Source organism: Neolamprologus brichardi, chromosome 3 (assembly GCF_056152115.1).
Source record: "Neolamprologus brichardi isolate AB-2024 chromosome 3, ASM5615211v1, whole genome shotgun sequence".
Lineage (NCBI taxonomy): Eukaryota > Metazoa > Chordata > Actinopteri > Cichliformes > Cichlidae > Neolamprologus > Neolamprologus brichardi.
In genome coordinates this window covers 34,668,322-34,685,138 of record NC_142106.1, presented here as the reverse complement: position 1 = coordinate 34,685,138, position 16,817 = coordinate 34,668,322, and the positions used below count along the sequence as shown (strand labels likewise).

Genomic DNA, 16,817 nt, shown 5'->3' with positions numbered 1-16,817 from the left:
TTAGCATTAGCAAATTAGCATGAAACTCTGTAAGAAAAACATGATCTTACTTTGAAGAGATTTTTTTTTTAATGTTTAAACTGACATTAGCAGCTAACACTAGTGATAACCTACAAACTTGGCTAGTAAGTTACAACTTTACAGCATCCTAGCGTTAAATGGAATGCTAATTTTGGCTAGTGAAAGCTTACATGACACTCAAAGCAGCTACACCATAAACTATGAACCACTTAGCTTTACTGTAGTATTGTATATATTCAAATTAAGTACTCATGAGGCTTCTTGGTGGTATTAATACTTTACATGCACATTAGCATGCTTGTTAAAGGAACAAAAGAATTAAACGCCGTGTAACGCCCCTGATGTAGCTGACTTAGTGTTAATGCACAGCTTTGTTTTGTTGTTGTGGACCTTCCGTCTCCATTTTAGTCATAAAATAAAGAAGAGATAAGTTTGCTCTTAAAGTTTCCCTTGAGCCTCTCATATTTGATGTCAGTCCAATTAAACCCTGATAGTCCCTGTTCATGTACAGCTTCCCTGTTCTCTGCCTACTCCTGTCCCAACAGCGAGATATAACATCTGAGATGGAAAGATACCTCACAGCCGTGATACTATTTCTTAAAGTGCCTGACACGTATTTGTGTGCATATTTGATAATGCTACATGCATTCGACTCATTTCCATCCCTCCTCGGCTCTCATTTCGTTTCGCTCGCTCTTGTAGTTTTGTTGTTTGCCTTTCATTATTTTCTTCATTAGCCTGAACAAACATCTTTGTTAGAATTCTCTTTTGGGTATCACTCCTTGTCAGCACATTTCCACTTCCTTGATCTGAGACAGCGGGAGAATCGGAGAGAAAGAGAGAATCGGAGAGTGAACAAATTAATTGTATTATTTTAGCTTACAAGCTAAATCCTCGGCATAAATGCAGGAGCAGCTGCGGTGCATTTTGCAGGGAGGAAAGCAGGCGGCAAATGAAAGACAAGAGACTTAAGAGTCAGAAACTGAGAGATGGAAGTAGGAAGATGAAGTGAACAGGGTGGAAAGACCAGTTCGGTGCAGGGCTTGCATGAGTGAGAATCGAGCGTTGGTGGTTTTGTAAGAAAAGGAGAGAGTGATGGAGAGCAAGAGCACAGGGAGGGAGGTAGACCATAGCCCTGTTCAAGTTCAGTGGAGTGGAGTATTTAATCTAACATGATGAACGAGCTATTGGAAACATCATCCTCCCAGCTCCTCCTTCAACACCCCTACCCCATTTCTCACGGACCGTAAGCCCCGTGATGGAGCTGTGGTTAAGGTCACTTAAACACCAAGGTAAAGAAAGTCAGACAGTGCGCAAAGTGTGTCTCTCACACACACACGGTTACTCTGAGAACCATCTCTCTGCCATGCCCTGCATAGGCAAATTGGTACAAGCAGAGTGACTTGTTTCGTGTCTTATCGTGTCGTACATCACAAGCGTTGCCCACTTTGTTTTCACTCTGGTAGCTGAGGGATTGATTGATGGTTGAATGATCATATTTCTCGCTGTCATCTTGTGTATAATTTAGAATTCCTCCCAGTTCCAAGTTAAATCTTAGCTCAAATGAAAACTTTCAACATGCAGTAGAGCCTTTCCTGGTGGAGGGGGGGGAGGGGGGGGAGGGGGGGGGGGAGAGTACACAATGAGATTGCGACTGAAAATTTAATTAATCTTTGCTTTAATTAAATTCTCTGCTCTTCACAAGATCTTCTCTGTGAGACTTAACATCATCCAGAGATTTCGAGGCCGTTTTGTAGCACTGATGCCGCGACTGAATTTGAGATCAAGGCTCTTTGTTTTTTGTCTTCATACCTGATTTAGCTGAAAGATAACAAATTCAAATCTTTCGCTGTGTAACAAGAGCAGTTTACACCTGCCTTTCTTTCTCTTTTCATACTTGGAAGCCGTGATTACAACGCTTGCATATTAAGTTGATTGCAATGGAAAATGTCTAATTACAAATTAAATACTGTTCCTTTTAGCTACTAAATACTATCCTGTGTTCAGTGGTACTTGCCTGTCTCAGCTGCCTGCTGAAATGTAGCAGTGAGAGCACCAAAGGCCGCTTAGTTGCAGAAAAACTAAAACAGTGAAGATGCTAAAAATGGTCAGAAGGTAATTGCACTGTGGGGTAATGAATCTCTCTGGGTTCATCAGTACAGACCACTTTGTTGACAGTACTAATTTGATTGGTTATTAACATAATAAGACTAAAACAAGCTTTGGTGAGCTGGTTACTGGTTATGTATTCAAAGACACAACATACAGAACAAATGTAATCATCAGACTAGCGAGGGGGGGCAAAAAATATTCGAGACTCTCCCTGAAAAAGACGTCGTGTCGACGCGACCATATGTTAGTCTGAAACCTGTATATACCTTTCAGCACTGATGGTGTCTTTGTAGATGTTACCACGTTACTTGCACAGATGTCTCTTTTCATATTATGTACTTTGGATGATGAGAGATAACCAGTCTGCACATCATCATTCTGAAACTGGAGAGAGATTTTTGCAGATTGTTGAACCTCTGCATATCTTTACTTCTGAGACACTCTAAGGTGCTCTTTTTATACCCAGTCACGTTAGACCTCTTTTTTACTAGCACCTGCTCGACTCGACTCGACTTTATTCAGTTTCAGGCGTTTTAATGTGGGTGGGATTGTTATAGCAAGGCGACCTCAAGTATCACGACTTCATTTGGTAAATGGTAAATGGACTGATTCTTAGGGAACAGAGTCCAGCTGTTCTTAGGGAACAGCTGGACTCTGTTCCCTAAGAACAGAGTCCAGCTGTAGGCCAGGGGTGGCCAACTCCAGGCCTCGAGACCTGGTGTCCTGCAAGTTTTGGATAACACCCTGGGTCAACACACCTGAGTCAAATGATTACTTCATTACCAGGCCTCTGGAGAACTTCAAGAAATGTTGAGGAGGTAATTTAGTCATTGAAATCTGTGTTGGATCAAGGACACATCTAAAACCTGCAGGACACCAGCTTTTGATGCCTGGAGTTGGAGACCCCTGGAGTAAGGCGCTAGTGGAAAAGAAGCATTACTGACCTCTTGCCAGTCCGAATATAAAAGCGTTTCGCTGCCAAAGGTTTGTGTCTCTGTTCGCAGTTGTTGTCTATCACATACAGACAGCCTTGAAGCCTGCGCTGCCATCACACTATTTTCAGTAACATCGTGAGTCGAGTAAATGGACCAGACAGCATGTGAAGCTAAAACTGAATGTGACCACAAATTGTTACTAGACAAAAGCTTGCGGTGGGGTTGCACTTTCAATAATTTTAACTTTATTGTAATCAAACACCATCATGCAGTAAGTTCACACCTGCTGCAGGCCCAGCAAACACGTTGCTGTTCCTAGTCATTGCTGCGCGCACACTCAGGACTCATCTGATCTAAGCTGCACACAAATAAAGATCCATGACTGTCTTGTGTGTTTGTGACACTGTCGTGTGTTGTCAGTTCTGTGGGCAGATGCTGTCAGCTGTAGTCAAATGAAGGTTGCACCGAGAACATTACTTGCGATGCTTCTTGTAGCTGTCTGAAAGTGGTATTAATTGTGTGTTTGCATGCTAGCATTTGTTAATTAGAACAAAGAGCAGCTGAGGCTGATGGGGGAAATAAACCAAATGAATCTGACCTTCTACTGGAGCTAGAATAAAAATTTCAGAATAATCAAAGTCCCCCTGATTGAGGTCTGTGCATGCTAAGGTCCGGGTGGACTGACACTCGTTGGAGTCATGTGCTATTAGTTGCAGAAACCTATGATCTTTATTTTTTCCAGACAATCTCACGATGGAAGAGCTGTGAGAGTCTTAAAAGTCTTTACAGCTACCTGCAGGATCCCCAGTCAAGCTTTGTGAAAATGTTTTAACCAAATGACCAAAAATGTGGCTTTTATTGGTTGTTGGTTGAAATGCGCCCTCAACTGACTTTGAGGAATACAGAAATTGAAGACATCGAACTCTTGTCTTCATGCGTTCATGTGACTTCCGTGTTCTCCACCCTTCGCTGCCTCGCCGCCCGATGTTTAAAATAATCAAATAGTCTTTTGTCTCCATGTGTGCTCTTTTAAACTCGCCTACCTCTGTGCGAGACGGTGTTACCCTGCATGCTTTTAGAGCAGCTTTAAGTGGTTGAGTGGTCATGGAATTGGAGATAGACGTGGAGCCCTGCCTCTATTTGTCTGGGTTTCTTTCAGCGCGGCTCTGTGCTGAGAAGCGACTGACTTGGAAAGCTCTGAGAGAAATAATTGGATGCATGGCTGGAATATTCCAAACGGCCTTTGTGCAGAATTCACGAGGTTAAGCGTGAGCGAGACTTTGTCCTTCACGCCTTGTAACAGTTCTCGAGATTTTGTTGATATGAGCTGTTTTTATTTTTTTTAATCTTTTTTAAAATAAAAAATTAGTTTCACCTCCCTGAGATGCTTTGCATATAGACCACCAGTAGTAAGCCATACACATGCGTGAGAACATTCGCCTTAGGGCCTTTTCCCCTCTCTCTCCTCCTATAAGCGCCATTAATGCCTCCTACCCCTCAGCAGTTGTAAAAAGGGTTATTTTTTTTTTACCTCTAATGCCTTTGCTTCTTCTCTCCATCCCTCCATACTTGGTGAATTAATTGGAGAGGGCAGGAGGCTGCAGCACATATTGGGTAGGTAACGAGTGGTGAGGGCTGGATGGCCGCTAACACCCAACTCTCTAATTGGCTGCCCGAGTGAGATGAGGGTCATTAGATATAGGTGACTGCTTTGCCCTCTCGGCACATGCATTTAGACAGGCGTGAACACTCATGCCTGCATGCACGCGTACACATGCAGACATCCTTCTGCTGTCATTTCTTTTTCTTCCATGTAAATCGATTGTCCTTCTGCGGGGCTTTTCGTGTGTTTTCTTTTATAACGCCACATCGAGCTCCTCTGCTGATCTGAACGGACGGCAACTGCGAGCTTTGAAGGAGACTGCATTTCTACTCCATGACCCCCACGCTCTCATTACAGCGTCATGCGTCTTCAAACCTCTGAACGTGCTGAACCTAAAAGAGCAACAACTGTACACGGCTGTAATTGATAGGAGAGAAAGGCAAGTTTTTGCTGCCCTCGAGGCCCCCGCGTCAAAAGTTTCAGCTCAATTAGGACCAGGCCATACGAGCCTCACTCTCACATTATCTCTCTCTTTCTCTCCGTCGCTTATGTCATCCTCTTGTGAAATCAGAGGGTCTTAATTACTCATAAAGCTTCACGGGATCTCCGCATGACGCTGCCTCGTTGTCCTCTCTCGGTATCGTTGCGCGGAACTGTGGGACGGGAGAATAATTGGTCGCACTTTTCACTACAGTCCTCTAAATTTGTTTGAAGTAGTCTAATTGGGGCTAACGACGGCCAAATGAAGATTTTGACAACATTAGCCTCAATTGATCCAGCCCACACAATAGCAAAAAGATCAGGCTGGAAATGCTGCAGCATGAAAAAATATTTAAGTAAACTTCCATCTTGGATTGCAATCTGTAAAATCTGGCTGCTCTGAGAAGGTGGTTGCTAATTATTTAGCAAGAGATATGGCAGCGCTCTTCTCCTACACACACACACACGTGCGCGCGTCTTCTCACCGCTAGGTCGTGCGTTTCCAAAAAAGCGCCTAATCAGCGTCGATGGCGTCGATTCATTTCCTCCTTTGTTTGGGCGTAATTAGTGCAAATTGTTTTCGCTGGTGAAGAACAGTTAGCGCAGAAAACACACATGATTTATAGCTGGCACAGCGTGGCAGCGTTTAGTGCTCCTCACTTAAGCAGTATTTGTGATTCGCTGTTGGAGTATTTGTGTAGATGGTGTTTTAGTCTGGCTTTTTACACACAAACACACACTTTCTCTGTCAACTGCTCAGCTGACCCCTCGCCTGTCTCACCCACTCTCAGTGAGGATTATCACGACCTCCCTTCACATGCACGTTCTCCCCGGTCTCTCCCTTCCTCTGTGTTCTCGCGCTCTTTGTCACCCTCATCTTTTTGAGTCACGTCTTTTTGGCTTTGTCTCAGTGCATCAGGGATGCTTTCGAGTGTGTATTATTCTTTACTGTAAAGTTGGAACCCCTCGGTTTTCGGCTCTGTTTTGATGTTTTACTTATATGTGTGGGAGTGGGTGCGCTTCTTCCGTCTCCCCGTCTGTTTTTCCGTCTCTTTCTGGCTCGGAGCTCTAGGCTATAGAAAATGGTCTAAACTGCTGTGAGTGTTGAGGGTAAAGTGGGAGAAGGGAGGGGCATGTAGAGCTACAGTGGAACTTGTGAAAACTGTGCCTCTGCACATAACCCCTATTTTCTGAAATGTGCCTCAGAAAACATTGAAGCTGAAAGCTCGGGTTGGTTTGGATTCCCGAGATGAAACTTTTGGCTTTAACAGAGCTTTGCTGTTATGCGCAGGTATACTCTCCCTATCTCTTTCTGGTTTCTATTGCTTTCTGTGTGTCTCACACACATACACACTTATCCCCGTGTATCTCTGCAACACACGAACACGCACATCACATACAGAGTCAGTTTGTGCGTCACTGGTGAGGAGAGGAAGAAAGCCAATGACAGTTCAGCAGGTCCCTCTCACAAGTCTAACATTATATCCAGTTCCTGTGTGTGTGTGTGTGTGTGTGTTTATGTATATACTATATATACAGCGGTGACTGTGCTTCTTCCTCAGTGTTGACATTCAAGCCTCATTTGAGTAACAGGTTGCGACTTTAATGAGCTGACCTGTTGATCCCACCTTATTAAGCAGGGTCTGTAATTTGACCAGAAGGGGCTTGAAATACTGCCCAGTGGTTGAAGCCAAATATTTGCAGGGCCCCTTAGGGAACATTGTTTTTAATATTTTCTGCATTCATTTTCAACTTGAAGCATATGTCTGTGCTTTACAAGTGGGGGAAATAAAGATGTACAGGAAAGTAACACTCATTTAGTGAGGAAAAAAAAACTTTCGCAGTTTGCCTCGGTACAATTCAGAATGCCATGTTAGGCCAACACTTCACAATCAATTTTGATGCTTATTTATTTATTAAGAAGATAAAAGGGGCCTTTAAGAGGCAAATAAGCACAACATTAGTAGAGTCCAACCGATTTGGCAGCAGGCCGATATTAGCTACTTTCCAGTCTTTCAATACCTGCATTTATAATGGTCATCCATCCATCCATCTATTCATGCATCTATTCTCTTCCACCTATCCAGTTGAGAGTCATGGAGGGCTCAGAGACAAGGGCCAAGACACAGGCTACACCCTGAACCGGCTGTTGCAGGGATAACAGATAGAGACGGTCAACAATTCATGCTCACATTCATACATATGTCTAATTTATAATCACTAGATATTCTAACCAAATGTAAGTCTTTGGACTGTGGGAGGAAGCTGAAGTACCTGGAGAGACTCCACAGACATGGGTTGAACATGTAAAACCCACACAGAAAAGCCCCAGACTTCTTTCTCTTTGTAGGAGAACCCTGAGATTATTAGCTTGTTTGATGAGCTAGAATAAAAATTAAAAAAAGCAATTCAAAGTACAGTGAATTTTAATTCAATGAAATACTTATTTGCATCCTTGTCAAGACTAAGCTGAGAAGATTCAAGGTATTTAATTGTGTACTTTCCAAACATGATGTTAGCGTAAATGTCATGTAATATTAGCTTAGCTTAGCTAACCTCTCTGTTAAAAATTTAAAAGAAAGAGTTATGTTTTGTATATTCTGAGTAACGAAACGTTTGGTCATGCTTGTTTGTTTTGTTGCAAAGATGCAGGTGAAAAGAATAATGGAAAAAAATATAGAAATAACTAGTGTTTGTGTCTAGTTGTTTCTCTTTGTTTCTAGCCTTAATGCTAGGCTAACGATCTTGTGGCTTTAGCTCCATATTTAACAGTCAGGTAAACACTCAATCCTGTAATGTAAGAAGAGGATAAACAGTTCCTTTTTATATTTTTTGCTGAGAAAATGTGAACAATGGTTTTAATTTTTTCTATCTTTGTGTTTGTGATTTTCAGGATTACAAAGCGGGGCTGGCTGTCGCTGAAGTGGAACTGACCGCTGCCAACATCAGAGACGTGGACCGCAGGGGCTTTGAAATCAACACGCCCTTCAAAAACTTCTGGTATGTCTACTCTTCATTTGTGTTTGTGCACGGCTGCCTCACCAGCATGTGTACGGCATGTAGCTTGGCATGTTTCTGCACGCTTTTTCCACCAACAAAGAGCTATTCATGCTCGGCTGCACGTGATATTTGATTTGTCTTTTTATGTGTGTGAGAGAAGAGTGCACTCTATCCGTTTGATCTTTCAGCTCTTACCTTAACACATACTCTGCTCCTTATTTCTTTTTCATCTTCTCAAAGACGAATGTTGGAAATGATGGCGCCCCTCGCCTTCGATACAGACTCTTTTAGCCAGGTTGACATTGTACACCTCCACATTTGTTTAAATCTTACCGTAGGAGGCTGTGGGATGTCAAGACATGATTTCCAGTTCTTTTACAAACAAATCCTGCAGGATCATCTTCTAATTCTAGCCACACAGTTTAGGAAATGTCCTTACAATAAGTCTCCTGTTATACTTTACTCTAATCTCAGAAGTCATATCTCACAAACCATCCATTACAGCTACAGTAAAGGGTGAGGACAGGGGTTTTAGTTAAGCTGCTCTCATATATTGAGGGTATTAACAGTCACACAGTATGATAAGAGTTTAGGGAACTTTCAGTCAAATAATATTCACATAGTCCCATCACAGTGGCCTCTTTCTTTCTTGTAACAGAGGAGAGGTGGAGAATTTATTCACCAGTATCTTGTATTTTTTGGGAGTGAATATTAATGAGATGTAGCTGTTTGGAAGAAGTTGATTTCTTTCTGTTTTTGTTCTTTTTGTACGTGCTACCTGCCTAACACCTTACTTCATTTCCTCCCTTCATTTTTGTGAAATGTGCAAAAAGAAAACTATCCCTCGCTCCTTATTTGTTAAAAACAAGAGTTCAATTAAGCTGATACAGTCAAATATGCTGATGAAGGGAGCTGGATGAGAAGTGTTACTTTGTTAGTGAAAATGATTTAAAACACTGTTTTAGCAGAGCCTCTGATAAAGAGGAGTCAAACTACACAATAACAGCCACACATTAACTGCATCTCCGCTATATTGCAGTGATTGAAGATGCCTCTTTTGTCAGGTCTCAGCAAGTTCATGGCTAAATCCTTGACTTATTAGATGCATTTGCAGTCTTGGCTTAAGTACCAAGTCAATGACAAAAATTGTGAAAACACAACCATGCTTCATCTTCATATAGCGGTGTAGATGCCACAGGCAAGAAATCTGCTGAAAATTGAGGGGAGGAAAACCCCCTCCCACATATATCAGCAGTGGTGCATAAAGAAAACAACTGCAGTTCATCAACCTCAAAGACAGGTATTTGATTTAGTGCGCACAATTCAGCATGTGCAAGTTTCAGCTGTTCACCTAATTATAACATCATGATGTTAATTAGCTACTCTAAGCTCATTGTGTCCAGCAGTTTTGTTTCAATATATATGTTTTTTGTATTAAGTGTTGTGGAGTTTCACAGATATCTTTTCTAGTACAGGGCATGCACATGTACACTGTGTGCACACGCAAGGAGGCAATAAATATACTTCTAAGGTGCTTATGTGCAGATATAACCAAGTAACTGTGGTATGCGAGTGATCTGTCTCTGCAGTTACTCTCTTGTCCCTGTAGGTTCTGGTTAGCCCAGGCTTCTGCTGCAGTCACCTTCAGTTGCTGCTTGTTTGTGAGTCTCTGCATTCAGTTTTGTATTTAATAACTGATGAGCTGCCCTTTTGGGTTGAGATCAGATGACTGACTTGGCCATTGAAAAATATCCAATTGCCTCGTGAGACTCCTGCAATATGCTTTGGTTCATTATCCAGGCAGTTTTGTAGCATTTGTCTGAATCTGAGCAGGCAGTAAAGCCCTGTACACTGCACAGTTCATCCTGCTGCTTCTACCAGGAGTCACATGGTCATTAAACACTATATGTTTTCTGGCAGTGTAACCAGTAATTGTAGACCCTTGATGATGATATTTCTACCTCCTCGAGAGTGTTTCTGACTTGATTAGATGTTGTGAAGGAGTTTTCCAGACTGAGAAAACAATCATGTAATCATCTAGTTTAGTTGTCATGGTCAGCTGGTCGGTGCATTTATTCTTGTGAAGATTGTTGCAGACTGTTAACTTTGGCCGCTGCTAACGTTTTTGCTGTTTTCCTGGTAGATTTATGTAGTATTTTCTGTGTAAAGATGGTCTCCCTCACCTGCACTAACATCTCTTGGTACGTCATATTGAGAGTTCTAGTACCAAATGCAAGTTCTGTACTTAATTTTTGATAAAACAGTCCTCACCTGGCCATCATACTGTTGCTGTTTAGGCTCTCCAAATGTATAAAAATGGCTGTAACAATACCTGGTTAAACCCCTTGAATTAAAGCTGAAAGTTGGATTTTAATCACTTAAATGACTGTTTGATTTAAAACCATCTGCTGTAGTCACATAAAACAGTGCCATCATCCAAGAACCTGTGGACATTACTGTAATAGCGAAGGGGTTGTCCACTGGTATAATCATAGACTTTGTTCTTTGAGAGGTAAAAATAATAATAAAAATGATAACACGATTTGCCTGTTACACATGGTATAAGAGAAGCAATGCTTCTTCCTACTAATAATACTAAACATTAGTCGTTACTTTTTTGGCTCTCTGTAGATAAATGTGCACGATTCTGAAAACAGCTGAGACATTTAGAGCTGAAATGATCAGTTTTTTCATAAACAAATTAATCTGCAACGACTCGATGAAATACATAATTGAGTATCATCTTGGTCTTCTGTAGTAGATGTTAAATATGTTCAGTCTATCAACAGACAAGAGAAGCAATTTGCAAACCTTACCTCGCCTTCAAGGAAACATTGATGGACATTTTTTTGCCCTTGTTGGATATTTTGCAGACCAAACAGTTAATTCATGGCAGACAAACTGAGACTGAAACAAATTGCAAAAAAGTTGCACAACTTGCACAACTTCTTTGCCCTACAACGATGATGCAGGATTTCATCATTAAGCCCACCCAATCAGCGAGTTACCTGTCGGTCTGCCAGGCTCCATTTTTACTCCTCGTGGTTTGTTTGTGGCAGATCTAAATAACGAGGCAGCAAATTTAATATTTCATTTCTGGACCAGCTGAGCAGAACCGCAGATGTGAACGTGACCTTAGTGGTTACATATCTGAACAAACAAAAAAAAAAAAAGTTTCTTAAACAGGAGCTCAGTCAAAGCCATTGAACTAAACTTATTTTCATTGTCAGTCATTTAATACAAATGTATGCGCTTTTTACCCTTTGTTTTCCTTTGGGGTGTAACTAATGAGCAGCCGTGTCACAAAGTTAAGCCTGAGCTCTAATGAGACAAAAGAGAAACTCTTCATAAGTTTGCTTTTACCGCATTTAGCAGCACTCCTGTCAAATCTCTGTGACGGAGCATCTTGTAACTCACCACATCCGCCTCTTACAAACTATAAACATATTGATCATAGCGGGGCGTACACGATCGCCATGCTCTTTATGAAGTCTCCCTGGGAGCTTTGTACAGGTATCTCTGCCTCTGTAGGGCACAAAGCCTTTCAGGTGCCTCGAGTCCTGTGGGCCTGCGATCAATGAGCGTGCTGCTTGTTTGTGCTGTAATGGCCCATTTAGAATACAACCGTCACAGCTGCCTGGACAAAGCACGGCTCGTTTGTTTGCGTGTGCTTTTTGCACCGTTTCCTCTTTTCAGCCCTTCCTTTTTTCTTTCTTTCTTCTTTTTTTGTGTTGCCCGTTGCCTCGCGTAAAGATTTTTATTTTTGCTCTCATTCCTCCACGTGTCTGTTGTATATCCGATCGATCTGTTTGTGTCAGCTCCCTTAATGGTCCCATCGTTTGGCACCTTCGTTAATACGCTGGATGTAATTGCCATTTTGTAAGGACCCCCAAAAAACCGAACACAATAGTGAAATGAGCTCCCGAATAGTTTTGATGAGATGAGTTTAGAAAAGGTTAGAGTGTGTGTGTATCTGTGTGTGTATCAAGTGTGTATCAAATCGATTGGTAGCCCTGGGAGCGTTCTCCTACCTGCTCAAGGTGGGGATTAGTGAGAAATTCATCTAATCACTTTAAGCTGTGGAGACTCACTTTGGCTTTTCTATTGTTTTCGCTGCCGTTAAGTGGACGGTCCGTTGTGTTGGATACAATAGCAAACTTTTAAGAGTAGAGGGAATGACAATGAGGCACAGAGGAGAGGAGACGTCGGCAGGCAAAGACGTTCAACTTTGGGGAGAGAGAAAAACTTTGGGCTCATGATCAGAACACACTTGTGCTACAGTAAAGCTGCAGATAAATGCCTAGCTCAAGGGCATATTGGAGAAAATCCATGTTTGTCTGCTTTGTTTTTTGTTTGTCTGATGTGTATTGAGGTCTTTGGACAGTTTCACAATTTTTCTACCTTGGACAGAAGGTATTTGGTAATGAAAGCTCTCGGCAGCCTGGTGTTTGGGCTGTTCTGAGCGCGGGAGCTTTGGTTTTTGAAGGACTCATTACTGTAAAGTTTTTCAAATGTAATCTGTTGCCCACTGATTCCTTTCCACTGCATTGTATCAAGTGAACAGAAAGCGATCTTGAGGTGGATAGCGTAAAAATAAAAAAGCTCTCTCTAAAGCCATTAAGAAATCATTGCTAGAAATCACTAGGGGTAAGCGTTCGTAATTTGGAAAATGACCCTTAAAATGGTGGTTATAGTTCTCTAGTCACTTCTAATATCACCGTCCCCGTGTCCATTTCTGCCGCGTTACTGTTTGCACCTGTCTGTGAAAACTGCCGGGCTTCGGTGTTGTATTTGCACGTTATTTCTATTTAACTGTGGATTTTGTCTGCCATCACTTTCAGTGTAATTGTTGTTGAGGTCTTTTTTGTATTTCCAATGGGAGGAATGATTACAGTGTCCACTGAAGGCCACTTCATGTTTTCAGCATGTGTGCTCACACACAGCTTCAGAGTGGAACTCAAACAGCCTGTGGCTTGCACACACTTTTACTAGTTCATCTAAAAAACAAAACAAAAAAACAAAACCACAAAAGGCGAGAAAATCTTTAAAAATTTATTTTTTCATAGTTTAATTGAAAAGGATAGATGTTCAAATATGTATTACATCCAATGTGCAAAAATTCAAGTCTTTTATGTTTTATTTTTGATGAATATGCTTTGTGAGTCATGAAAAATAAAAAATCCAGTATCTCAGATTATTAGAATTTCATTTTATTTCAAGTTGGAGTAAATTACTTTTCACACAGTGTAAACACAGCACATCTCTCAGTCTAGTTAAGTACTAAGAACCATCATCATGGGAAAGACTGCTGATTCAACAGGTGTCCAGATCATGATAATTAACACCCTGCACAAGGAGGATCGCCATAGGAGGTCATTGCTGAAAGGCTTGCTGTTCAGAGTTCTCTACTGAAGTATATCAATGGAAAGCTGACTGGAAAGGAAATGTGTACAAGTAACAGGGATGACTGTAGTCTTGAGAAGATTGTCAAGAACTTGGGAGCTTTCCATAGGGGGACTGAGGGTGGTTTCAGTGCATCAAGCACCAACACGCACAGTCTTGTAAGGTCTTCTGGAAAGGAGCTCCAGCTGTTGTGTTGCTAATGCCATGCCACTCATGTACCAGGGACAATATCGGCTTCTTATCTGGGCTAAAGGGAAAAAGAACTGGACTCATACTTAGTTGGCAGTCCTCTTTTCAGAAGAAGGTAAATTTTTGGATTTAATTTTGAAGCCAAGGTCCAAGAACCTGACGGAAGAGCTGAGAGGCACATAATCCAAGATTTTTGACGTCCATTATGAAGTTTCCACAACCTGTCATGATCTGGGGTACTGTGTTATCTGCTGGTGTTCTTGGTGGTTGGTCTACTGCATTTCATCGTGTCCAAAGCCAACGCAAAATCTGCCAAGTTTTGGGTAACGTTTCCATCTTCCAACAAGCTGTATGGAGATATTGCCAAAACTGCTACCACATGGTTTGCTCTTTTGTCAAGATGAAACACATCAAAGCCAAAAAATACAGATGAGCTGAAGCTACTATCAAAGCATTCTGGGCTGGACTTCAGCAGAGCTACAGGCCTTTATGAACCGATGCAGTCGCTTATGGTACAGAAGGCCCAATAAGGTCTTCGGGGTACAAATGAAAAGACTTTTAAGGAGTTGGACATTTCTCTATTGCAGATCATTTTAGGAAATGAAAACAGGATTTATGATTTTCCCGAGCTAAATGAAACCAAAAACTAAAGTCCTCAAATTGGGCACAGATGGGTGATTTTTTTTTTTTATTATTATTATCTCTTAGTGATTTTGTTCATTAATAACATTGCAGATGGACATAATGATAGATGTCACTCATGTAGAATAACACAGTCAATTTAGTGGTGTCAGTGACGGGTGGTTAAATACATTTTTAGACTGCAGGATATGAGCTCTGTGGGATTTTCTCTGTAAAGGAGGGCAACTCTAAGAAGCGATGTTTGTTGGTTTCTTGTCAAGGTCATAGGGGCTGTATTGATTATCCACAGTTAAAAGCGCATCACTCTCTCCGTAATAAACACCTCTGGGAATGACTAGTTGTCATGGCCAGATGAATTTTTCAAGAAATATTGAGGTTCTCCATCTTAAACTGGCTGTTACTCAATATATAAGTGCTATGTTTAACAAAAACTATTTCTCATATAACAAGCCAGAGAAACTGAGCCACTAGACTTCAAAATTGGATTACCAAATTTGATAGTCATAGGGCTTTTTGTGTAAAATACATTTTCATGAGTGGGGAGTCAAATTAAATCCTTGGGTGAATGAGGAATCTTGAAGCTGACTTCAGAGAGCGGACCATGAAGGCCATGTAGGGCATTTGAAACTTAGTGTTAGAGGGTCTTATTTAATGGAATTGCTTGACTTTTCTTCTTGTTCACTCTGTATTTCAGATGAAATATGGAGCTAGATGAGCTGCTTAACTTACTATAAAGACTACAAACCCAATTATAAAAATATCACATTGTGCTCAGAGTAACATGAAGACTCTAGGATGTCATTGTACCTGACAAAGAAATCGTTTGCTATCTATATCTCAGAGAAATTGTTTTCCTAATTTCCTAGTTAAATGTCTCTTAGCTTAGATTTAATCGACGGACGTGAGCGGCATTAAGCTTTATTGGAAAAGAAGATGGCACACGAGTGATGTATTTACACCAATTTTATTAACCATTCTTTCCAACATTCAGTAAATTTCTATAAAAACATTTATATATTTCCATGGACTCGACCATCTTCAGGATTCACTTCCACGGGTGGAAATAATGTCAACCTTGAAGTGACTAAAAATGTAGAACCTATAGCTGTTTGAGCCTGGCTCCAAAAGCAAGTTAATCCTATGATTAACTGCAGTACACTACTTTGCAGTTTTAAAAAGTATGTTTGTAACCTGTTGTAAAAAAGAGTTTAGTTTTCCCCATAATAACAATTTGAGGTGTGGTCCCTGACTCAGCTGCAGGGTAGGAGTGGGGCAGTGAGCTCAAGAGGGCAGTGCCAAGGAGGCTGGAGGGACAGGTGATGGTGAGCTGACTAATGAGGTTTCTCCCTTTATATATAGTGAAGCCAGAACCCAGAGGAGGAGTGTGTGCGTGCTGACAACTGACTGGAAAGTCGTCACATTTTTCTTTCACTTCATGCTGAGCGGGGAGGAAAATGGTGGAACAGTCTACAACAGGGGTGGGGAACTCCAGGTCTCAAGGGCTGGTTTTAGATCTCACTCTGGGTCAACACACCTGAATCAAATGATTAGTTCATTACCAGGGCTCTGGATGAACTTCAAGACATGGTGAGGAGGTAATTTAGCCATTTAAATCAGCACTGTTGGATCAAGGACACATCTAAAACCTGCAGGAAACCTTGAGGCCTGGAGTTCCCCCACCCCTGGTCTACAACTGTAATGAGTGGCGATATCGTATTGTAGCCTGAATTCCCCCCCATGTTTTCTAGAATAGAATCAACATGCCGATTGCTTTGAAGTAATTTTGAGCTGGTTTTCAGCTTTGCATTGTGTTGTTGGCTTTGTGTTCATATGTAAATACTAAAAGATTGTGTGTATGGCCTCTTTTTAAAGTAACAACCCCAAAACTTTCATGACAATTGGACGGAAAGCACTAGAATGGAAAGATTAGGATTTCAGATTTATGGCGCAGTGCTATTCTCCATATAGTTGAGCATCCCATCCTTACAGTGTATGGATTCAGCATGCTGACCGACTTTAGTAGGCTTAGCTGATAAGTTAGAAATCCAATTTCTCGTCCGAATATGGTAATTCATAGCTCCAAATAACCAACATTGCTACAGACAAAATGCTAGGCTTTAAAATATGAATTGAGTCCAGAAACTGGTGGACAACATCGCAAGGGCTACATCTGTCTTTTTTATGGCTGAACAGCCACCTGTGCAGAATTTTCACGACTTGCCAGCACTCTACACTATTTATTCCCAAAGGGGTTGCCATGACACCAAAAAGAGATAGAACATTGCTAACTGGCTAGCTAGCTAGCATTAGCGTTACTAAGAAAGTTTGGTTTTACCAGTATTGTTTGTTCATGTTTCTCAGGAATGTAGTCTTTATTTATTTTAAGGTTTAGGTTTTGCGCACCTAGTTTTCTTCTTTAGGTTAGTTTCAGC

General features: G+C 41.3%; 1 protein-coding gene across 1 annotated transcript in view; it reads left to right on the top strand.

Annotated features, from left to right (window-relative positions):
• arap2 (ArfGAP with RhoGAP domain, ankyrin repeat and PH domain 2) overlaps positions 1-16,817 on the top strand; it is a 162,424-nt gene that overhangs the window by 46,236 nt on the left and 99,371 nt on the right. The window contains exon 10 of the mRNA XM_006801720.3: positions 8,045-8,151. Coding sequence (XP_006801783.2) covers positions 8,045-8,151 — 107 coding nt within the window. The remainder of the gene's footprint in view (positions 1-8,044; positions 8,152-16,817) is intronic.